General features: G+C 41.7%; 1 protein-coding gene across 3 annotated transcripts; it reads right to left on the bottom strand.

Moving 5' to 3' along the window:
* Positions 1-4535: 4535 nt before the first annotated feature.
* On the bottom strand, positions 4536-24352 carry TNFSF18 (TNF superfamily member 18). 3 transcript variants are annotated; one of them, XM_083621501.1, is made up of 4 exons: positions 24193-24352; positions 22960-23267; positions 6453-6483; positions 4536-5645 (listed from the first exon to the last, which is right to left on the bottom strand). In XM_083621501.1, exons 2-4 carry the CDS (start codon positions 23116-23118, stop codon positions 5296-5298), a joined length of 540 nt encoding a protein of 179 aa, XP_083477627.1. In that variant the 5' UTR covers positions 23119-23267; positions 24193-24352; the 3' UTR covers positions 4536-5295. The 3 variants fall into 3 exon arrangements, 2 of the variants coding, with proteins under 2 accessions (XP_083477627.1, XP_083477626.1); XM_083621500.1 differs by lacking the exon at positions 24193-24352 and having other exon boundaries at positions 22960-23504; XR_014549840.1 differs by lacking the exon at positions 22960-23267 and having other exon boundaries at positions 5543-5645.
* Between the last annotated feature and the right edge of the window lie 274 nt (positions 24353-24626).

The raw sequence follows: 24626 nt of genomic DNA, 5'->3' as shown, positions 1-24626 counted from the left end.
TTCGAAATTTCAAAGGGTTCTGTTAAGTTATTATTGATAATTAATTTGGCACTTTGTTGTGAGTAAATTGCTTTTATTCCTTCAAGGAATGTGCCCTCTATCCCTGTCTTTTCCAAACATTTTATAAGAAAACGCCAGGATACATTGTCAAAAGCCTTTTCGGCGTCAATGAACATTAAAGCTGTGGGGATTTCATTTTTGCATTCTAAGTATTCAATGATGTTTATTTTATGTCTTATGTTGTCTTTTATTTGCCTATTAGGTAAAAAACCAGCCTGATCGGTATGGATGAGATTAACTAGACACTTTTTAAGTCGGGTCGCCATTACGTCTGCGAAGATCTTGTAGTCATTGTTCAGTAATGAAATCGGTCTGTAGTTCTTAATGATCTGTCTGTCCGAATCAGGTTTCGGTATCAACGTAATGTATGCTTCTTTCCAGGATGCTGGTGTTCTTCCTCCTCCTAAGATCTCATTCATTACTTCACATAGCACCGGTGTTATAAGTTCTTCTAGGACTTTATAATACTTGGCCGATAGACCATCTGGGCCTGGGGCTTTCCCCAGTTTCATCCTCTTTATCGCCTCTTGAATTTCCTCTACTTTTATGGGTTTGTTTAACAGACTTCTTTCCTCTTCCGATATGTTGTTAATTCTGTTTTCTTCTAGATATTTTTCTATTTCTATGGCATCTTCTTCTTCTCTTTTATATAGGTTTTCATAGAATTTGAGGAAGCTCTTTTTTATTTCATTAGGGTCCTACATTCATGTGTTTATGCTCGAGCAGAAATCGCAAGCGTTTCCTAGGTTCAAGGCATTCTGTGCTTGGTTGGAGAATGCTCACAGTAAACGTATCGGCTGTCTCTTTACTGATCGGGGCGGGGAGTTCACTTCTCAGCAGTTTGAAGCTTTCCTGACTGAGAAGGGAATCCAGCATGACCTCTCAACGCCTAGATCGCCATGGATGAATGGACTTGCTGAGCGAGCAAACCAGACTTTGCTTCAAGGCCTAAAAACCTTGTTGCATGATGCCAATCTCCCTGAGAAGTTTTGGGGGGAGGCTTTGAACACGTTTGTTTATACTTTTAACAGGAGACTGTCATCACCTATTGGTTGTACTCCCTATGAGAAGATGTTTGGTAAGAAACCTTATGTCAAGCACATAAGAATCTTTGGTTCTGACATGTGGGTACACACCCCACAGAGCAACAAGCTTGGGAAGCGTGGGGCACATGGTTTGTTCATGGGGTACGAAAAAGATGCATACAGGTATGCATCTGGATGACTGACTCTAAGTCCATTAAGTTCACAAAGAGTGTTGAGTACAATCCTAAGTGGGGGGGAAATGTGGGAATTTTCCAGAGTTACCCAGAGGAAGATCAAGGTGATGTGAAAAAAGCAGATGATGTTCAGGTAGAAGAGGAAGCTGAGGATGATGATGATGATAATGATAATGATGATGATCAGAGTTCGGATTCCAGCTCAGTGGGCGGCGCTGCTGCTGGTGTCAGCAACAGTGATGACAGCAGACTACAAGAGCGCAAAGGCCTCAGTCAGACCATCTGATGCATCTGACAATGAACTGGAAGAACCACTGTTCACCATTGGTCACTTTTCTCCTAAGAAGGAGGAGATGAGTGAAGAAGACTTGCGTATAGTATGCAGATCTGAAAGGGCCACCAAAGGCAAACCTCCAAAGAGATTTGCTGATGAGTTTGCTAAGACGGCAACTGCTGTTCTTAGTAGCTCAGAGAAAGTATGGGAACCTTCAAGCTTCAAAGAGGTTCAGGAGTTAACCTCTAAAGATGCTGAGCCTTGGCTTAATGCCATGAAGGCTGAAGTTGATTCCTTGAATAGGAACCAAACTTGGGAGCTGGTACCGGTAGTCCCAGGAATGATACTGTTGGCAGCAAATGGGTCTTCAAGGCCAAGACAGACCAGAATGGCAAGGTTGTCAGACACAAAGCCAGATTGGTTGCCAGAGATTTTTCACAGGTACCAGGACAGGATTACCACGAGACCTACTCACCCACCGTCAAGTATGAGAGCATTCGGCTAATGCTCAATATTGCTGCAGAGGAAAAACTGCACATTTCCCATCACGACATTAATACAGCTTTTTTGTACGGGGTTTTGGGGGAGGAGCTGTATATGCTTCCACCTGACGGGATACAGATACAGAAGGGAATGGTCTGTAAACTTCGGAAATCCTTATATGGTCTCAAGCAGAGTGCCAGGTGTTGGAGCACAAAACTCACTGAGACATTGCTTTCTCTAGGTTTTCACCAGGGCAAAGCTGATCCATGTGTGTTTGTCAAGGAGGAGGGACAAAACAAACTGTATTGTTTATGTTTTGTTGATGATCTTCTGATGTTTTGGAAGAATCAGGCTTTGTACCAAAGCACCCTAGCTCAGCTGAAGGAGCACTTTGACATGAAGGATCTTGGTGAGGTATCCAACTATCTTTCTCTGCAGGTGGAGAGGGACCAAGCAGGTAATTTTCTGGTACACCAAACACAGAAAATTGCTGATGTATTAACCAGGTTGAATTTGGTTGATGCAAACCCAGCAGACACACCGATGGTGACGGGTTACCAGGTAGATAGTACTGCTGAAGCGTTTTCTGACACTACGCTGTACAAATGCATTCTAGGCAAGCTGAATTTCATTGCTAGATGTTCAAGACCTGACATAGCTGTAAGCACTAACCTGCTTAGCAGACATGCTAACAATCCTACTGTTCAGGATTGGAAAGCTCTGAAGCGCATAGCCCGCTATTTGAAAGGGACTTTGCACTACAGGTGAACCTCAGTTCACCAGTCAGAAGACTGGAGGTCTTGAAATCTTTGCAGATGCTAGTTTTGGAAGTGACACCACGGATGGTACAAGCACTTCTGGAGTGTGCTACATGTACAACCACTGTCTGTTTGACTGGCTGTGCAAGAAGCAAACGACAGTAAGCCTAAGTTCCTGTGAAGCAGAACTCAATGCTCTGTCATTTTCACTCATGGATTGTGAATGGTTGATGCAACTGTTTTTGTGAAATGTCCTATACAAGTGTATCAAGACAATAGATCCTGTTTGACTTTGCTGAACTCAGAGAGTTGCAAGCAAAGAACCAAGTACTTGCAGATTAAGCTACATCGTGCAAGAGAGTGTATTCAGAAAGGACTCATTCAGGTGTCCTACATGCCAGGAAATGAAATTCCTGCTGATCTGTTGTCTAAGGTTGTTAACAGAGAACAACTTAAGGTTTACATACAGAGGTTGCAATTGGGTTGAACCACAGGTACTACAGGTTACACGGAAAGGGGGAGGATGTTAGGATATTTCCGTTCCACCTTAAGAAGGGAGCAGGTTGTTGTGTCATAGCCTGCATATTTCCTGTTCACAGGATGTTTCTGTTTTTGTATATAGCTTTTGTTTCCTCTCTCTGTGCCTGGACATCAAAGCAGGCAGTCATGTTTTTTTCTTTGTTCTGACCAACGCTGAATAAAGTTGTAAATAATGCTCTCCTGAGTGCATCTTTCGTTGTGCGAACTCTGCAAAGGGTGTGCACAGTCCTTGGAATGTGGAAAGATGTTTCTGAGGCTTGTGTCGCTAATGGACTGATACTGCGTTTCTACGGGAGGTTGATGGATTGTCCTGAGACGGCGTGGGGGCATGATGGCCTTTGTCTCCCTGGCAGTATCCCAACAGTACGTTCTATCATATGTGGTGGGAATGTAAGGTTATTAAAAGCTTCTGGGAAATGTTCTATAATAAGTTGAAGAAAATGTTTAAAATAACTTTTGTTAAAAACCCAGAAACTTTCTTACTAGGATTGATAGTGTTATGTACTGAAGTTCTCACCCTGGGCCAGCAGGGATACTGTAGATAGTTTTCACTCAGGTCTGCATATGCAAATAAGGAATTGAAAGTGACGTTCAGTGATTGGATAGTTACAGAAAGTTGTTACTGTTGCCATGTAGTTGAGCTCTATATAAGCAGGTTGGCTGAACCCTTCAGCCCTGTTCTGTTCTGGCCTGTGAATAAACAAGAGCTGTCTGAAGAATTGCTGTGTTGTCTGATATGTTCACCCACAACTTAACAGATAGGAACTGAACTTCTTAAAGAACAGAAGAAAATATTTATGTATGCTACAACAGCCGCACAAATATTGTTAGCTCAAGGATAGAAGGAAGAAAAGACACCAACGAAAGAAGAATGGCGAATCAAGCTAATGGACTATGCAGAAGTGGCAAAATTAATGGCAAAGCTCAGAGACTATGAGAACGAGAAGCTTAAAAAAGAGTGGGAATCGTTTATTGTTTATGTGCAAATAATACTGTAAACAAGTTGATACATTGGCAGGATTTTAAGTAAATGCTTGCAACTAGTAGAAAATTAAGGGAAATAATAATTGGAAAAGTGTAAGTATGGAAATGCAGAAGAATTGGGTTAATATAAGGAACCAGAAGTGGGTATGGGGGGATGTCCAGAGATTAAAAAAATCTCAAAGAGAAGGTACTTGTATAAATTTAGATTTGGTAGAAATGTGAGTTAATTACTGCTTTTATTTGTGAAAATGTAACTGTCAAAAAGTAATAAAAAATTATTTACAAAAAAAAGCACATATCTCTGCCTGAAAAGAGTCAGGCAAAAGGCAAGTGTGAAGAAGCCCAATGACATTCAAGTCAGTGTTTTTTATCCTAAAAAGATAGGCAGATATATATATGAATAATTAAATGAAGGGAATACCTCTAAGGATATGCTCAGTTCAGGAATTCGTGAGGCTAGTTATGATAGTGATCACAAGTTCATTCACAAGTTCTTTCAAACAAAAATCCCCTTCTGGTTCCCTCCCCACAATGTTATCTCTCAGCAACCTAAATTTGGGGGTGGGGGTGGAGGCTTTTTAGTTGTTGTGACTGTTAGACAGTTGGGAGTCAGAGATTCTTGCAAATTTACTGCACATTACCCAGAAATCTACCGGCACATCTAGGTTCACCTTCCGTCCATCTTTGGTTTAGGCAGGATCTTCAATTAAATGGTGCAAATGTGTCTTGGATGAGTCAAGGTATTGCAGTTTCTGCTTCCTTTGTGCAAGAAGATCTAGCCTGCCTGTTGGCTGGAGTGAAGCAAAGCCAAAGCATATGGTCTTGGAAAATGTAAGGCAAAGACTGGGCAACCAGCCGACCTCCAGGAACATGGGCAAACGCCTTGGTGTAGTGCTGAGAAATCCAGAATCCCCCTCAGGAATTAATTCTGCAAGTTCTTTCAACTTAGTAAAAGCTGACACAGGTTGATGCCTTTGTTAAATTTTTAAAATCCCCCAGTATGTTCTATTGCTGTCAATATGTGTGAGTCCTTCATTAATGTCCAAGTGCAACTTTATTCCATTTTTCAGGAAATATGGCCTTCCCATGTTTATAAATGCAAGCATAGCATTGGGCCCTTGGAAAACACTGTGAACTTGAGAGTCGGCCATCAGGTAAATAGAAAAGCGATGTTCAGTCGAGGCCTCCTCCGTAAGGGCCACATAAGCATAGACAAAATACATCCCACTTTCCAAGATTTCCAGTGAGGAGGGACTTGCAGTCAGTGCAGAGCCAGGGCAAATGGGTTTCCATTCCCAATGGATAGTCTTGTCAGAAGGGACTGGAGCTTGCAGGCATAAACCAGGGGAGAAGAACACCAAAAACAAAGTACAAAAAATGGTTATTGTTGTTGTACTATTATGTGCAGCAAAATGGTATCCGACAGTCTCACTTCCTAGGCCTCCTTTCCCGTGTTCTAACCAGTCATCTCTGTCTCCTAGATACTTCCACGTTTCTTTTCCAACTAGCTTTCTGCATTCTGTGGCTACTGAGGAAGCTCAGCCTTCACTGAGCTAATTTTTTGGGGGGAGGCAGGGCCCCCTAGCTGTTTTAGGTTTTTTTTACTTCTGCAAACCATGTGACGATTGCCCAACATGCTGATGTATGTGTAAAGAGTTCCTGCACATGAGGGGAGGGATCCTGGCTAATTGGATGTGGAGAAGTTCAGTACCAATACTTCGGTATGCATGTAGAGCCCCATCACACAAGGGAGGAGATGCCTGGCTAACATGCACAGCTGGGGGCGGTTAGGACAGTGCAGCAACAGCCCTGCAACTCCCTCATGTCCATTCAGTATGAGAGAGACTTTGAGTCAACCTCACACTCAGATCCTGTTTGTGTGCAGAATTAGTCCTTATGCCTTGCTTTTGCATAGGCAACACCAGTGAAGGGGGCAGAGGAAACTTCAAGAAATAATCAGCTTTCCTCAATCCCATTATGAAACTGAATGGATGGATGAATAGTAATCACAATAGTAGAATTGTCCATCATTTTAACTACCCTGAGACATATTTGATGAAAAGAAGTATAGAAGTGTCTTAAATAAATAAAATATGGTAATTAAAAAAAATATCAAGCAGATCTGAGTACTTACAAGATCCATGAATCCAGCAAGTCTTGGGTGACTGTGGAGAAAAGAAAAGTTGGGAATTCACTATGTAATTACCCAAGTATTCCTTTCATACGGGGGCACCCAGGTCCAATCTCTATTTGGCCACGAAGTCACAGTCTCTCAGCCTAACCTACCTCACATGTTGCTGTGGGGCTAAAATGCTACTTGACTTCCGGGGGGGGGAGAGAAAATCTGCAAACACGGCATTCAAACTGTTTCTCGCTCTCAGATAAAAGCAGCTCTTAGCTAACGAAAGCGTAATTCATCTTTTGTAAACAGTACTTGGTATTAGTGGCAAATGGAGATGGGCAAACAGGCTTAGACTCACCTGAAGAGGAATCAGGCTTGTTCCAATGCCCCAAAACCCTTGCAGGTTTTACATATCTGAGATAATGATTGAAAATTCTATCTGCTGCCCATTATCCCATCTCCAAGAAGAGAAACTCATCTCGGGTTCCAGGGCAGAGTATCGGGGGCAAGCAGAAACTCATCTGATGGTGGGAGAAGCCCAGCAGGCCTCAGATGTTTGTGAAGATGCTGCCAGCATGAATATCACTGAGAGCCAGCACTCATGAGTTGTAGCAGCGCAACAACTCCAGTGGGAAAAGGAGCTGCCAGCAGACCATGTTCCATCTTGGGAGCAGCATTTCACTGTAATCAGGGGAAGCCCCAGCAGGCCTCCCCCTCCCCAAAAGAGCTGCTGCTGCCACCTGCTACCCTCCTCCCTCCCTTGGCCACCAAGCTGAATTGTGTCCCCTTTGGGATGGGGGTACCCAGCCACAGAGGGAAGGAAGGATGAGCGAGCTTGTCCATAAGCTGCCTTGAGTCCCTGTCAAGGAAAAAGGAGGGGTATAAATTCAAATATAATAATAATAATAATAATAATAATAATAATAATAATAATAATAGTAGTAGGGGTGTATGCTCCCAGTGAGAAAAAAACAGCTTTTTTCAAGAACTTAGAAACAAAGCTGTTGGATTACCTGGAAGATAAAGTATTACTACTCGGAGACTTTAATGGGGTAATAAACCCACAACTAGACAGATCTGGAGGGAATAAAGGACAGGGGAAATTACAGTCTAGCTTTGTGAATATGACTGAAAGCTTTGACTTAAAGGACTCTTGGAGATATAAGCATGGGCTAGAGAGATAATGGGACACAGGTGGCGCTGTGGGTTAAACCTCAGCGCCTAGGACCTGCCGATCGCATGGTCGGCGGTTCGAATCCCCGCGACAGGGTGCGCTCCCGTCGTTCGGTCCCAGCGCCTGCCAACCTAGCAGTTCGAAAGCACCCCCGGGTGCAAGTAGATAAATAGGGACCGCTTACCAGCGGGAAAGTAAACGGCGTTCTGTGTGCTGCGCTGGCTCGCCAGATGCAGCTTGTCACGCTGGCTACATGACCCGGAAGTGTCTGCGGACAGCGCTGGCTCCCGGCCTATAGAGTGAGATGAGCGCACAACCCTAGAGTCTGTCAAGACTGGCCCGTACGGGCAGGGGTACCTTTACCTTTTAGAGAGATAATATACGTATTTTTCCAAACCAAATAAATCGGCTAGCAGGATAGACTCCATATGGGTTTCCATAGATATGCTTAAAAGGATTGAGGAGTCACAGATTATACCAAAAACAATCTCAGACCATAACCCGGTCTTATTAAGAATAAAATCAGACTGGAGAACAGGAACAAGGAGATGGAAATTGAATGAATCTTTATTGAAAGAGGAAAAAATAGTAGAGGGTACTAAAAATACATTGAAGGAATATTTTGAATTAAATAATAAACAAGTGAGTGACGTTAGAACAATATGGGACACTGGCAAGGCGGTTATTAGGGGATACTTTATAAAACAAATTGCCTTACAAAGAAAAGAAAGTGATAAGGAGAAAATGGGATTGTTAGAAGAAATAAAGGAAAAGAAAAAAGAGCTGAATAAACAACTAAACAATGAAAAAATTTAAAAAAGAAATCAAATTATTACAGGCAGAATACAAGTCGAAAATAGAACAAGAAATTGAATGGAATCTGAAAATGTTTAAACAGAACAATTTTGAATTTGCACATAAACAACTCAAAAAAAGGAAAAAGGAAAAACAAATCAACAGAATAAAAATAGGTGATCCCAAAACAATGTTACAAAAATTTCTTAAATATTATGAAGATTTGTATTTTAAAAATGTAGACATAGGGGAAGAAGTAGAAGATTATGTAACCCAACAGAAAACCCCAGAGGTTAAAAAAGAGAAAGTCCAAATGTTTAATGCTCCGATATCAACATTAGAAATCAGGAATGCAATCAAGAAGGCTAAAACAGGGAAAACACCAGGCCTAGATGGTCTCCCAGTGGAATTCTATAAAAAAATGGAAGAGATTTTAATACCACTAACCAAAATAATGAATAACACCCTTAATCAAGGGAAAATCCCCAACTCATGGAAAGAAGCCTATGTAACACTAATACCTAAACAGGGAGGTGACCCAGAGTTAATATCCAGTCACAGGCCAATATCACTATTAAACTGTTATTATAAACTCTTTGCCAATATATTGGCAAGCAGGCTTAAAGAAGCTATCAGAGGAATCATTTCACCCAAACCAGACGGGGTTTCTCCCAGGAAGGCAAATTTCAGGAAATGCCAGAAACATTGCTGATATTTTGGAATATCTAGAAGCTAAAAGTGAGAAAAAGGCAGCCTTGTTATTACTCAATACGGAAAAGGCATTCAACAATGTCTCCTGGCATTTTATGAAAAAACAGATAGAAATAATGGAACTAGGAACAAAATTTAGAAATGGAATTGAAGCAATATATCACCAACAAAGAGCTAGACTTCTTATAAATGGCAACCTTACAGATAATATCCCCATCGCAAAAGGGACAAAACAGGGACGCCCTTTGTCACCTCTGTTATTTATATTAGCCCTAGAACCACTTTTACAAAATATCAGAAAAGACGAAAATACAAAAGGAATAGTGATTGGGGAAAAGTCTTATAAAGTTAGAGCATTCGCCGACGATCTAATTGTAACAACACAAGATCTGAAACAAAGCATACCAGCAGCTATAGACCTTATTAGTAAAATATGAATTATGGTGCTGGAGGAGACTCTTGAGAGTCCCATGGACTACAAGAAGATCAAACCTATCCATTCTTAAGGAAATCAGCCCTGAGTGCTCACTGGAAAGACAGATCGTGAAGCTGAGGCCCCAATACTTTGGCCACCTCATGAGAAAAGAAGACTCCCTGGAAAAGACCCAGATGTTGGGAAAGATGGAGGGCACAAGGAGAAGGGGTTGACAGAGGACGAGATGGTGGGACAGTGTTCTCATAGCTACCAGCATGATTTGGACCAAACTGTGGGAGGCAGTGGAAGACAGGAGTGCCTGGCGTGCTCTGGTCCAGGGGGTCACGAAGAGTTGGACACGACTAAATGACTAAACAACAACAAAAGAAAATATGGAAGAATAATGACCAAAAACTTAACACAGGAAGAGAAAAGAGAATTACAAGAAAGAACAGGCCTGGAAATTAAAAATAAGGTTAAATATCTGGGGATCTGGATATGAACCAAAAGTATAAACCTGTATGAAGACAACTACATTAAATCTTGGAAAGATCTTTAAAAAAAAATATTTTTGAGGAAGAATCTCAGCAGTGAAAATGAATATTCTTCCCAGAATGGTTTTTTTGGGAAGAAAAATCTTCCTGGGAAGATTGAAATGTTTCCAAGAATGGAAAAAGGAAATAGCAAGATTTGTTTGGAACGGAAAGAAACCGAGAATTAAACACAAATTACTAATAGATAAAAAAGAGAGAGGAGGCTTTGCGCTTCCAGACCTAGAATTATACCACGCAACTGCAGGATTGGTATGGCTAAAAGAATGGCTCACTTTAAAAGATACCGATGTGTTAGATCTTGAAGGCCACGACAATCGGTACAGATGGCACGGTTACTTAATATATGAAAAAGTGAAGGTCCACAAGGGGTTTTTGAGCCATGTGATAAGAAAATCATTTTATAAGAAATGGATTAAATATAAAGGATTACTGAAGCCAAAGATACCAATGTGGACCTCACCCGCAGAAGTCATAGCAGTTAAAAAGAGGAATATGAAAAGAGAGTTGCCCACGTACCGATTATTACTAGAAGCGGATAAAGATGAGCCAACTTTGAAGAAATATGATGAAATCAAAAGCCACCTGTCGAATTGGCTCCAATATTTTCAGTTAAACCAAAGATTGTGTGTAGATAAGAAAGAAGGTCTTGCCAAAGAAACATCCAAATTTGAAAAAGAGTTAACCCACAATAAAGGAAAACACATTTCACGAATTTATGACTACTTATTAGAATGGGAAGTAAAAGAGGAAGAAGTTAAACTAGTAATGGTAAGGCGGGTGCGGGACCTTGGATACAATATCTACATGGAACAATGGGAAAGATTGTGGAGGACAGATATTAAATTCAGGGCATGCTACCTCAGGGAAAACACTATGAAGATGTTATACAGATGGCATCACACCCCTTTAAAACTTGCTAAAATGTATAAAGGCAGGTCGCCAACATACTGGAGATGCAAAAAGGACATAGAGTCATATTTTCATATGTGGTGGAACTGTCTGGTTATCCCTGAATTTTGGAACAACATCTACAGTGAACTGAAAAAGTTATTTAAAATTACATTTTAAAAAAACCCTAGAGATCTTCCTACTAGGTATACTACCAATAGAATTTTTAAAAAGTATAAGACCATTGTTTATGGATGCAATCACAGCAGCTAGAATAGTAGTGTCAAGAAACTGGAAAAATGAAACACTACCAACGATAACAGAGTGGCAGACTCTTATGACAGAGTACCTGCAACTAGCAAAACTGATGGGAAGAGTCAGAGGAGTTTCAAACCAGAAAGTATATGCAGAATGGAAAATATTTAAGGAATATTTAAAATTGTATTGTACAAACAACAACATGCTTGCAGAACTAGATTGATACTTGTAAGCAAAAAGTGTATCAGATATCTTATCGGAATATATAAAAATAATGTGAAATAATATAAATCTGTGCGAGAAAACATAGACAATATAAGTAGCATAATGAGAATGATTGGAAGTTTTACATTTTAACTTGTTACTTAATTGTAATATATTGTATTTTCCTTTCTTTTTTTCTTTACTTTCGTTACTTTTGCTTTGTATGACTTGTTATCTATGTATATGTGTTTATGTGGGAAACTAATAAAGATTATTAAAAATACATAAACAAATAATAATAATAATTCAAATATTATTATTATAAAAAGTATCTTTCTCATTTATCCAATCATTTCCACATCAGTCTGTGAATTAATTTTTAAAAGTCATCTTGAGAATTGATCAGCTTCTTAGTGCGAATTTCTCCTAATAGACATTTTCCTATGCAATTACATGTAATGTAATGCATTTTGTATATTATTTTCACTAATACGAGACATTTTTAATTTCTGTATTTTTCGCTCTATGGGGTGCACTTTTCCCCCTCCAAAAATGAAGGGGAAATGTGTGTGCATCCTATGGAGCGAATGCAGGGGGGAGGCAGACAGGAAAAGCCCCCAAAAGCCACTTCCGGTCAGCGCCAGCGACCGTAATGGCGGATTTCCTCTGAACTCCGGAGGAAATCGGCTTTGTGGAGCTGGGGTTCTACCGCTACGGCGAAGTGGGGACCCGAAAAAAATCACAGGCGGGGAAGCCTGTGAACTGAAGGCTCAGCGGGCTCCATTTGCGCCCCCCCCCCCACTGCAAAGGAGCCTTTTTAAAGGCTCCGGATTGGACTGGGGGTGAGGGGTGCGGAGCTGAGAGCTGTCTACCCGTCTCCGCAAAGTGAAGCCGCACAGCCAGGGTCGGAGAGCGCTGATTTCTTTACTGGATAATTGGACTTGAAAACAACTACCCGTGAGTAGGATTTTGATATATATTTGGAAGAAAATTATTAAAGAATTCGGCCGAAACGGGAAAGGTAAAAACAGGAAGTCTGCTTTCCCGGACTGTTAACAGATCAAAAGCAAAGGGACTGTAAAGCTGTGACTAAGAAAGACAAGTTTCTGGAAGGATTAAAATCCAGCATTAAAGAGGAAAATTCCCCCACTGTTGGCAGGAACAGGGGGGAGACACCTGAAAGATATTTGACCTGCAAGGAAAGGAAATTTTAAAATATATCTGCTGACTTTAAAACCTGGGAACGGACTGCCTATGACAGGGAAGCCGATCAGAGGGAACTGTCAAACGGAGAGTGAAAAAAAAGTTTGATTTAGCTCTGCAAGGATACAGTGTGGATAAAATACTTTGGTAATGAGAGTAACCTTTTGGGACTGAAAATTTGATACTAAGATATTGGGACTTTAATAGAACTTTATTTGTTATAAAGTTGCAATAAGAAGTTGGACTTGTGACCCCTAGAGGTGACTATGTTGCAATGACATTCTAGACAACAAGTACTGCTGTGGGAAAATTTCTCCTTTCCCAAAACAAATTCTCCAAGTGTGTGACTGACCTTGGGAGTGCTTGTGAGTGTTATGGCAGATGATAAAAAAACAGAGTTGACACAGGAAAAAATCACCAGGTCTGGTAGACACTACAAAGCTGACACTACAAGAAGGCCTTCAACAGGGGGTGTAGCGGGCACAGCAGGAGCTGTTGCCCCACAGGTAAAATTAAAGGTTATGTCAACTGATGAACTTTTGGCCCAAGCATTGGGTAAGATTGATGCATCTTTGGAGAAGTTGGCCAATAAGGTGGAAGAGACAAATAGACAAGTAGCTGAGGCTTCTGCAAAAATCGATGTGAACACCTCAAGTATTAATTTGAATACCTCAAGTATTAATGAACTAGGGAAAAAGGTGAACTCAAATACACAGTCTATTGAAAAATTACTGGAAGAATCAGCTTCAACTAGAAAACTGGCTGAAGAGGCCAAGGAAATTGCAACTGTTGTGCAGGAACAGATTCCACCGGTATATAAAAAGTTAGAAGAGTATGATTTGACACTGTCCATGATAGACCTTGAAAGAAAGGCGAGAAATTTAAGAATAAGAGGTGTGCCAGAAAGTGAGAAAGATAATTTGGCAGAATTTCTCACAAAGGAATTGTCACAATTTTGGCAGAAGGATCTGGGGGAGGAGGAATTCAAGATAGTGAGTGCATTCAGACTCGGCAGAAGACAAGGAAAGAATAAAGCAAGAGATTGTCTGATTACCTTAAAAACAAAGGAAGAACGGGATAAAATACTGAACCTACATTATCAAAGAACCTTGGAAATTGAGGATACCTTTGTGGAAATCTTCAAAGACATACCTAAACACATTCCGGAGGTAAGGGCCTACTACAGAGACCTGGTTGCCTTGCTGAGAAAAAATAAAATAATTTTCAGGTGGGAATTCCCCCAAGGCCTATCTTTTAAATATAGAGGAAAGAAAATAAGAATAAGGACAGTAAACGATAAGGACAAGTTTTTGAAAGACCACGAAGAAGACCTACAGAAGGAAGTGGAATCTGGTGAGGACTTATTGGTGCCAGGAAAAGGACTCTTGGAGATAGCAAATCTGATATCTGGACGCTCCGGCTTAGGGAGAGACAAGCCACTGACAGAAGAAGAACAACAACTTGGTGCAGTAGGAGGGAAAACTAATTAACCAATCATGTCTCTGCAACTTCTAAGTTGGAATTGTAATGGACTGAACTCTCCTAGAAAGAGAAAAGAGATTTTTCATATATTAAAGAAAGAACATTTGGACTTGATTTGTTTACAAGAAACACGTTACGAGGTTACACAGGAAAATACTTGTTAATAAAAGATTAGGGCAAGAATTTATCTCGTCTGATAAAGTTAAAAAGAGAGGAGTGGTGATCTATGCAAAGGAGAAACTTTCACCGAAATTTATTCTCAAAGATGAACAAGGAAGATATTTGGCTATTGAAATTCAGTTTCAAGGAGAGAAATTTTTGATAGTAGGTGTGTATGCACCAAATGAGGGGAAGTCGGAATTTTTCAAGAAGTTGCATGAGACTTTGATGGACTTTATGGACTATAATATAATTTTGATGGGGGACATGAATGGAGTTGTATCCACTAATATGGACAAGGCGCAAAAACAGGTAGTCACCAAAGATGGTATCTGAAGAAGTGTGCATGCACACGAAAGCTCATACCAAGAACTAACTTAGTTGGTCTTTAAGGTGCTACTGGAAGGAAAAAATTTTTTTTGTTTTGACCAAAGATGGTAGACTACCAAAAACTTTCTTTGAAATGACTGATAATATGGACTTGATCGATATTTGGAGAATTAAGAACACTTTGGAGAGAGAGGGAACATTTTTCTCTGAAGCCAAGATGACATGGACCAGAATTGACCAAATTTGGACTACTAGAGGAATGGCACCAAAGATAAAAAAAGTGGAGATCTGCCCTAAAACTTGCTCTGACCATAATGCTGTAAAGATGGAGATGAAGCCAACAACAACCGGCACCTTCAGATGGAGGATGAATGACACCTTATTTAGAGATGAAGAAGTATACAACAAGGCCCAAAAGACTCTAAAGGACTACTTTGAATTAAATTTGCCAACAAATGTGGAAAAAAGAGTAATCTGGGATGCTAGTAAAGCCGTGATGAGAGGGTTTTTGATACAACAGAATGCATTAAAAAAGAGAAGGCAAAATGAGAAAAAAGATAAAATTTTGGAGAAAATTAAAGAAGGTGAGAAAAAATTGAGAGCCAAGCCAAAGTCACAAGAGATTTTGAGAGAAATAAAGGTCTATCAAATACAATATATGGAACTGATGAATCAGGAAATAGAATGGAAAATCAAACAGATGAGACAGAAGACATTTGAATCGGCGGACAAATGTGGGAAGTTACTGGCTTGGCAACTGAAAAAAAGACAAAAATTAAATACAATTACAAACCTGGAAGTAGAAGGGAAAGACATAAATAATCCAAATGAGATCAGAAACTGTTTTCAGAAGTATTTTAAGCAACTATACACACAAGGGCCACAGAACGAAAGAGACATTGATGGATTTTTGAAAACAAATGGATTACAAAAAAATTCACAGGAAAGTAAAATATTGTTGAACTGTAAAATAACAGATCAGGAGATAGAAGGTGCCATTTCAAATATGCAATTGGGCAAATCTCCGGGACCGGATGGGTTGACTTCCAGATACTATAGATCTCTGAAGAACTGGTTAATCCAACCTCTGAAGGAAGTCTGCAACGAGATTCTAGAAGGGAAAAGGGCACCAGAATCGTGGAAAGAGGCTTACATTACACTTATACCGAAAACAGAGACTGAAAAGACCCAACTTAAAAACTACCGACCCATATCCTTATTAAATGTGGATTACAAAATCTTTGCTGATATTTTGGCCAAGAGACTGAAAAGAGTATTGATTGAAGAGATACATAAGGACCAAGCGGGCTTTCTGCCGGGAAGACACATATCGGACAACTTGAGGAATGTAATTGATATTTTGGAAAAGTTAGATGTGAACATAAATACTAAAGCTGTTCTGATATTTGTGGACGCGGAGAAAGCCTTTGACAACATTTCTTGGAGTTTTATGAAAAAGAACTTACAGGGTATGGGGGTAGGCCAAGGTTTTGAAAATGGTATAAGTGCAATATATTCTGAACAAAAGGCTAAATTAATTGTAAATAATGTAGTTACGGAGCAATTTAAGATTGAAAAAGGGACACGACAAGGGTGCCCAATTTCCCCTTTACTTTTTATATCGGTCCTGGAGGTTTTGCTGAATATGATCAGAAGGGACCGGTTGGTTAAAGGCATACAGGTCGGAGCCAAACAGTATAAATTGAGAGCTTTTGCAGATGACCTAGTTTTGACGTTACAGGAGCCAGAATCTAGTACTAAAAGAGTTTTAGAATTAATTCAAGAATTTGGTCAGGTGGCAGGATTTAAACTGAATAAGTCCAAAACTAAGGTTTTAGAGAAAAATTTGACATTGTTTGAAAAAGAGAAATTTCAGAATGAAACAGGTTTGACTGTGGTGAAGAAAGTGAAATATCTGGGGATCAATATGACATCTAAAAATGGGAACTTATTTAAAAATAACGATGAGAAATGCTGGTCAGAAGTGAAAAAAGATCTCGATATATGGTCAAATTTGAAGCTTTCCTTGATGGGTCGAATAGCAGCTATAAAGATGAATGTATTGCCTAAAATGTTATTTTTGTTTCAAACATTACAAATTGTGGACAAGATGGATTGTTTCAAGAAGTGGCAGAAAGATATTTCTAAATTTGTCTGGCAGGGCAAGAAGCCCAGGATAAAATATAAGATTTTAACTGATGCAAAAGAAAGGGGTGGCTTTGCCCTGCCAGACTTCAGACTGTACTATGAATCAGCAGCATTCTGCTGGTTGAAAGACTGGCTGCTTCTTGAAAACACAGACATTTTGGATTTAGAAGGTTTTAACAACGTTTTTGGATGGCATGCATATTTGTGGTATGACAAGGTTAAAGCTCATAAAGCATTTAAAAATCACATTGTTAGGAGATCTTTTTTTAATGTTTGGATCAGATACAAGGATTTACTGGAAAACAAGACCCCAAGGTGGTTGTCACCAATGGAAGCGAAAGCCCAGAAAAAGCTCAATATGGAGGCCAAACGGCCAAAATATTGGGAAATTTTGGAACAAGAAGGAGATAGATTGAAATTGCAGAGCTTTGAGAAACTAAAAAATAAAGTGCGAGACTGGCTCCATTATTTTCAGATAAAGGAGGCTTATAATTTGGACAAGAAAATTGGCTTCCAGGTGGAAAAATCTAAATTAGAAACAGAAGTGCTAGAACCTAAAACTAAGATTATGTCAAAAATGTATAACTTGCTGCTGAAATGGAATACACAGGATGAAACGGTTAAGTCAGCTATGATTAAATGGGCACAAGATGTTGGACACAACATTATGTTTGCTGACTGGGAACAGTTATGGACCACAGGTATGAAATTTACGGCATGTAATGCCTTAAGAGAGAATATTATAAAAATGATATACAGGTGGTACATGACCCCAGTCAAGCTTGCAAAAATATATCATCTGCCCGATAATAAATGTTGGAAATGTAAGGAGGTTGAAGGTACATTCTTTCACCTTTGGTGGACGTGCCCAAAGATTAAGGCTTTCTGGGAAATGATTTATAATGAAATGAAAAAGGTATTTAAGTATACCTTCTTGAAAAAACCAGAGGCTTTTCTCTTGGGCATAGTCGGCCATTTGGTGCCAAAGAAGGACAGAACTTTTTTTATGTATGCTACAACGGCAGCAAGAATACTTATAGCAAAGCACTGGAAGACTCAAGATCTACCCACTCTGGAAGAATGGCAGATGAAGTTGATTGACTGTATGGGACCGGCAGAAATGACCGGCAGAATCCGCGACCAGGGAGAAGAGTCGGCAGAAGAAGATTGGAAGAAATTTAAGGACTATTTACAGAAATACTACAAAATTAATGAACTCTGAAAAGATGCTGGATTGAACTTTTGTGGTCTCTAGCTGTTATGATAAAGATAATAGAGATTAAAATAGTTTAAGTCATAAAATTTAAAAAGTTGATTGGAAAATAAGGTGTTAATTAAAAGGAATGTTAAGAGATTAGGATTTGCTGGATTAACAATTTGAACTAGAAAACAAGAAGGGGAGGTATGAGGAAGTCAAAGAAGCATGTTATTGAAAAACTGTTATCGAAATTGATTTGTTTTTTAATATTTTTCTTTTCTTTTTCTTTTTGTGTTTGTATAAAATTGGAAAACTTAATAAATATTTATATTAAAAAAAAAGCCACACACAAGCTCCGCGCAGCTCTTGCGGGCTTTTCCTCAGGAGGAAGAAGGGACTGACGTGGCCAATCAGTCCCTTCTGCCTCCTCGTAGAAAAGCCCACAGAAGCTGCACGCTCCTTAAAGGGTGCGCGGCTCCTGTGGGCTTTTGCGGGAGGTGGGGGTATTGCCATAGCCACGGGCAGCCTCTCCCGGCTGGAGAGCGGCTATGGCAGAAGCCAAGACAGTGAGCGGGAAGCATAGACAGCAAGCGGGAAGCATCCCGCTTGGTGTCTTGGCTTCCTCTTTAGTCGTGCGCCACCTCTCCAGCCAGGAGAGGGTGCACGGGGCTAAAGAAGCCATAGCCCCGGGCTTCCCCGGCAGCCCCGAGAAGCTTGCGGAGCAGCGGGAAGGCTTCGTGCCTTTCCGCTGCTCCCCAACCTGCTCTTTGGGGCTGGTGGTGGGGGAAAGCAGCGCTTCCCCCCACCGCCAGCCCCACAAGCTCGGGGAGCAGCAGAAGGCTGCGCGCCTTTCCGCTGCTCCCCAACCTGCTCTTTGGGGCTGGCTGTGGGCTTCCCCCCGCCAGCCCCAAAGAGCAGGTTGAAAGGAACCTGAAGCCTGGAGAGCGAGAGGGGTTGATGCGCACTGACCCCTCTCGCTCTCCAGGCTTCCAAGGTAGCCGCCTGAAGGCAACTGAACGCACCTTGAAGGGCACCTTGTTTTAGAGGGGGAGAACAAGGGGAGGGGAATTCTCCCCCTCTCTGCGCAGCGCCTCCTGCCGCTTCGCTGAAGGGGCACTGAGCAGAGAGGGGGAGAATTTTTTTTTCTTGTTCTCGCCCTCTAAAACAAGGTGCGTCCTATGGTCCAGTACGTCTTATAGAGCGAAAAATACAGTGATAGCTTTCTCTGAATTTTTTTATTTTTTTTATTTTTTATATAATAATATTTATTAAGTTTTCCATTTTAACAATCTAATTAAAACCACATTAAAAACATTCCAAATTATAAAATTAACAAACAGTCCGAATTTTATGCCAAATTATAAATCTTTGGTTGACTTCCCATGCTCTGAGGTTTGGGGGGTGATGATCTCATATTTGTACTGCTTCTCTTTAATTAGTCCAGGTAATTCCAATAAGACAATCTGATGTTGATCCTTCGTTAGTTCGTCTGGCAAGCAGGTTAGACCAATATAATATATTTCTGTGTGGGTGTTTATTTTCCTGTCTGTGGCATTTCACTTTCACTTTTCTCATGTCTGTGATTTTCCACTGTGACACATCCCAAAATGGAGGAAATCTGGCTTTCTGCCATTTGTAACAAGCATATGTCCAAACGTATTTGTTTTATCTCCTTTCCAAGACAAATAAGCTGCCCTTTAGCTAGAAACCATAATTTCCATCTTCTGTTTTTATCAATCCGTTGAAGGTAATTGCAAATTCAAAAATCATTTCCACACAGTTGTGCTGTGGTGGCAAGGTAAACTGCGTTTCCATGCACTCTGGCTTCCATCACGGTGTCCCGTTGTGCCAGAAGCGGTTTAGTCCTGCTGGCCGCATGACCCGGAAAGCTGTCTGTGGACAAACGCCGGCTCCCTTGGCCTGAAAGCGAGATGAGCGCCGCAACCCCAGAGTCAAATTCAACGGGACTTAACCATCCAGGAGTCCTTTACCTTTATCTTAATAAAAGGAAGATGTAAATCTTCTGCAATTCTTCTTACATATTTCACGACCGAGCAAAGATATTTTGGTCTCATCACTCCAAATAACACTGTCCTATTGTTCCACTGTCCAGTTAACATGGGTTTAGCCCAGTTTAGCCTTTTCAACCTTTGTTTGAGAGATAGCAATGGCTTTTCCCTTGGAATTCTAGCATTTAGACCATATTCCTGCAGTCTGCACCGAACTGTCCTTGCACTCAACTTCACATTACATCACGCCATGTCATCTTGTATACACTCAGATGATTTTCTTCTGTCACGTGGGCACAGTCTCTCAATTCCTCTATCATCGCTTGCTGTTGTGCACCTTTTGCTGCCTTTACCAGTCTGATTTTGTAGCGACTGAGTCTCCTTATACCTCTTCAAAAAATTAGAAATGCCACCTTTGGTTAAGTTTCCACTATTTTTTCTTCTAATTTCTTTATAACTTTAGCTTTGTTCACTTAATAGTACTATTTTACTTCACTTTCTGGGTGACCAGTCAACTCTTTGCGCCATTTCTTTAAAGTTATTTATTATGTTTTACAAGCTCACTAAATGAAAGAACACAAAAAATCCAACCAACTTGATAGCAATCACACAACACACTGACCAATGTCCTCTCAGCTCTAGTACATACCATCAGTAGCTGAATCCTACCATGACCTGACTGAATCATTGCCAAAACAAGATGACACCCGATTGGCTCTCTAAACACTCGTGCTCATTGGCTACATTCAAATGAAGGAAAGCTACTCCATATCAACCTAAGCAAGTTGTGCTTCCTTTTTCTGGTTCTTTGGCTATAACTTTTGATAGAATACAGATAATTGAACAAACTTTGTTACATTACATTCTTCATTCCATTGATATTTTACGGTATTACTAAAAAAGAATAAGTGGTGTTATGAGCCATCAAACCTTGGAAATACACTTTTTCCAAAATGTTTCCACAATTTTGGCCACTAGTGTACCCATATTCTAGAGTCATAAACTGAATTTCCCCCAGTATTTAGCTATTGTTCCTCATGAAGCAAAAAGGAAACGAGTCATCAGTTCCTTCTTCTTCAGATCTTCATTATTATATATACTTGAATATGGATGCAAGCTTTACCTTTGTGCTTGCATTTTTGTACACATTGCTGGGCTGGAGAACTGGCAAAGGGAGAATCTTGACAGATGACCATTTCACTTTGCATATTGTTTCTGAAAGTGCAAACCAGGCAAATGTGAACCAAATTGAATTTCAACCTCATTCCTGAGCCAGGCACATAATTATTCTGCTTGCAACGATTTGAGGTGGGATGCTCGTTTACGCCAGTACCTCTGCTTGAATCCTCATAAGACCCATATAAATAATAGACTACTTTTCTTAAAGAACTCAGAGTTCTGACTGGCTGGCTCCCCCCGCCACCCTGACCTGATGAACAATTGTCATGGAACTGCACCTCGTGAGCAGGGTAGCAGGGTGTGCCAGAGTCTGGTGCTGATAACGCCAAGGTTGCAGGTTCGATCCCTGTATGGGACAGCTGCATATTCCTGCACTGCAGGGGGTTGAACTAGATGATCCTCAGGGGCTCTTCCAGCTCTATAATTCTATGATTCTGTGATTTGTGCTATTAGTGGAAGCCACAGTGCTTTGTCACAGCTCCTCTGACCATGGACAAGGAGGAACTAAAAATAAAATCTCATAGAGCACAGATGGGGAACCTCAGTTCTGGGGCCAACTATTTCCCTCCAGGCCCCTATACCTGGCCCTTGACATTCTTTCCAGGCCTCACACCCTCTTGCCAGGCCACACTCTCCAGACAACCTGAGGGTTTTTTTTTTTTGCCTGGTTGGCATTGTCGCCCGGTTCTAGGATAGAGCAGTGGGGGCATCTAGTATGCTTGAGTGGCTGGAGGGGAGCCTGCTGTGAAAAGGTAAGCAGGGGTGGAGGAAGGGGGGTGCGGTGGAGGTGGGCTGCCCCGGATGTCACCACTGAGGGGGGTGACAAAATGCCAGGCGACACTCACTACGGGGCCTGCAGCGTGCCCGAGCCACATGTCTCTCCTGAGAGAGACACGGTGGCTTGGGTGCGTGCAGGCTCTGCGCTGCCCAAACAGTCTGCCCGCTGCTCTCCCCCCCCCCCGTGCAGGACGGCTGAGTGGGAGGAGGCAGGCAGACTCCGGAGGCTCCACAGTGTGCCCCGTCCCTATGGGCAGCTCGCCCCGCCCCTGGGCATGCCACCCCAGGCGCCTGAGCGGCTTGCTTCGCCACTGAAGGTAAGACCCACACCTGTTGCTTCACCCACTTTTCCTTCAGACACCACCTGTCGGTAACACCTGGGCCATGGGAAGAAAAGCACCCCCCTGCCGCAGGGCAGAGATTCATTGATGCCTCTTCTATCCCACCTCCCAAGGAGCTTTAGGGGGCAGGTATGGTTTCTCCCCTTCCCCATTTTATCCACGCCACAAGGGCCTGGGGCGCATGAATGGCCCCAAAGATGTTTCGTGACTTTATGACCTGGGGTCTCCTGAGTCACAGCAGTCTAATAACTATTTTGCACTGGCTCTTCCTTAAAAGTCCACTAGACCAATGCTGCAAAGTTCCAGTATTGTATTTCCCATAAAGTTACCATAGACATAAAATTGTTACAACTACTAATTAATGCAAATCATCGATATACTAACATCAGTCGTTCCATTTGGCTGCAGCAGCAGCATCATAGATGAGAATTGGGGGGCACTCCCTTAGCACTCACCCCTCTGGGCGCTTCTCCCTCAAGGGGATCCTCGCAAGAACTTTGTAACTTGCAAGAACTGGAGCCCCTGTTTGCTTGCCCCCTCCCCCCCTCGCCTTTTCTGCTGTCTTGTGGTTATAAACCTGAGGGCAGCGACTGGCTTATTTGTTAATGATCTCACTCTGGGAGCTTTCTCAGCTGAAGAGTAGGAGGAAAATGTTTTAAATAAATCTTTCTCTAGAGGTTTGTTATCTGCTTACCTGTTTGTGATGGAGAAGAATGCAGGCGATAGAAAATGGAAGTAAAACCAGCATCAAGATGACCAAAAATGCTGCAAGACACAGGGTAATCCTATAGTTTCTTGCTGTTTGGGGGTCATTGTGAGGGTTGGGCCCCTCTGTGAAAGCCAGCGCCTCCATGGCAGAAGCTCCAGCCAGCCTGTGCTTACTGGAACTCCTTAAAAATGTCTCCAGAAGTTAGTAGCCCTGAGCCATGGGAAAGATATTTATATGCTTGGAGGTTACCTTCTTTAACAAGGGGTGGAGTTTGTATTTCATCACAGTCTGGGCTGTAGAAGAGGAGACACACTGAGCGAAACTGACGTAGGAGGAGGACTCTCCTCTGGCTCAAAACCCCACAAAGGCTGTGAAATGAAACTGCTCCAAGGACAGGAGAGGCTGCTGAGGAAGACAATCACATCAGCTGCTTACGTTAAGGTTACCAGATTTTTTTCAATGAATCTGGGGACACTTTTCAACTTCACTGGATTTTGTCAAGGGGCTGATTTGTAAATACAGGGACTGTCGCCAGGAAACGGGGACGTCTGGTAACCTTAGCTTACGTCTATGAAGCGTTGTAAAAGGGCACTGCATAATGAAATACAATGTACTGCAATTTATTTTTATCTAAAGTTTAAGAGACATAAGGTCAATATGTACAAGAGTTTTGGTTTTCCTTGTGAAACAGTCCAAGTATCTGAACTACGTGAGTTTCAAAAGCTTTGACTTAATATTAGGAATGTGCAGTCAAGCCATCTGAATGGCTCAAATCTATATATGAAATCAAGTCCCTGCCTCTGCTTCCTGATTCTTGTTGTCCTCCTTAAGGGCTGCAAATGCTGCAGCAGCAGCAGCAGCAGCAGCAGCAGAAGAAGAAGAAGAAGAAGAAGAAGAAGAAGAAGAAGTTGCAACTGGCAGGGTTCCCCTCTGAAGGCAGCAACCTTCAGTCTGCCCCACTGGCTCTCCTCTGCCTGATCCTTCCTGCATGCCAAGGCTGCACCATCCCTTCTGTCTCTGAGCCTTGTGTCATTTTGCTCCATTCCTAGCTTCTCTTTGGCTCCTCATTCCATCATTTGCCACGTCCCCATCTGCCATTGTTTTCTTTTTAGGCCACCACATACTTTGCTCCAGGTCCTCCTCTAATCACTCGGTATGTGGACCTGTCTCCCTCACGCCCCCCACCTGCCCCACAGCATACAGCCCCCCATATCTTACACACTGCAGGGTTTCTTCAGAGCCACCATCTCTGCTCACTCTTTCATTGCCTTAGTTCCCTGTCTTCTCTTCTCTTTTTCTCAAGCCTTGTTTTCCACTTACAGTTTCTTGAACCAAGCGCAAAAACAGAAGTAACATGAAAGCAGAAGTTGCCATGGGTTCTTCGCCCACCCTCTGTAGCCCAGGCTCAGCGTCACAGCTTAGATGTGCTGCCTGTCCAGCTGCCGGCCCAATGGAAAGGGGTGGGCCTTGCTTTGGCAGACATCTGGCACAGGATTGCTCTGCCAGCCCTTGCACTTCACCAGCTGCCTTCCAGACAGGGCTTTGTGGTGAAAACTGTGCTCCTCATCCATAGAATCATAGAATCATAGAGTTGGAAAAGACCACAAGGGCCATCGAGTCCAACCCCCTGCCAAGCAGGAAACACCATCAGA

This window comes from Podarcis filfolensis (genome assembly GCF_964270895.1).
Source record: "Podarcis filfolensis genome assembly, chromosome: 6".
NCBI classification, from domain to species: Eukaryota; Metazoa; Chordata; class Lepidosauria; order Squamata; family Lacertidae; genus Podarcis; species Podarcis filfolensis.
This window is presented reverse-complemented; position numbering and strand designations above follow the sequence as displayed.

Excerpts from the sequence above, each read along its gene's own strand:
- TNFSF18 (XM_083621501.1), bottom strand. The coding sequence starts at position 23,118 with ATGGAGGCGCTGGCTTTCACAGAGGGGCCCAACCCTCACAATGACCCC. Across the intron at positions 6,484-22,959 it reads TTCTTCTCCATCACAAACAG|TCACCCAAGACTTGCTGGAT; the intron begins GTAAGCAGATAA and ends TTTTCTCCACAG. Across the intron at positions 5,646-6,452 it reads TTGCTGGATTCATGGATCTT|CTCCAGTCCCTTCTGACAAG; the intron begins GTAAGTACTCAG and ends TATGCCTGCAAG.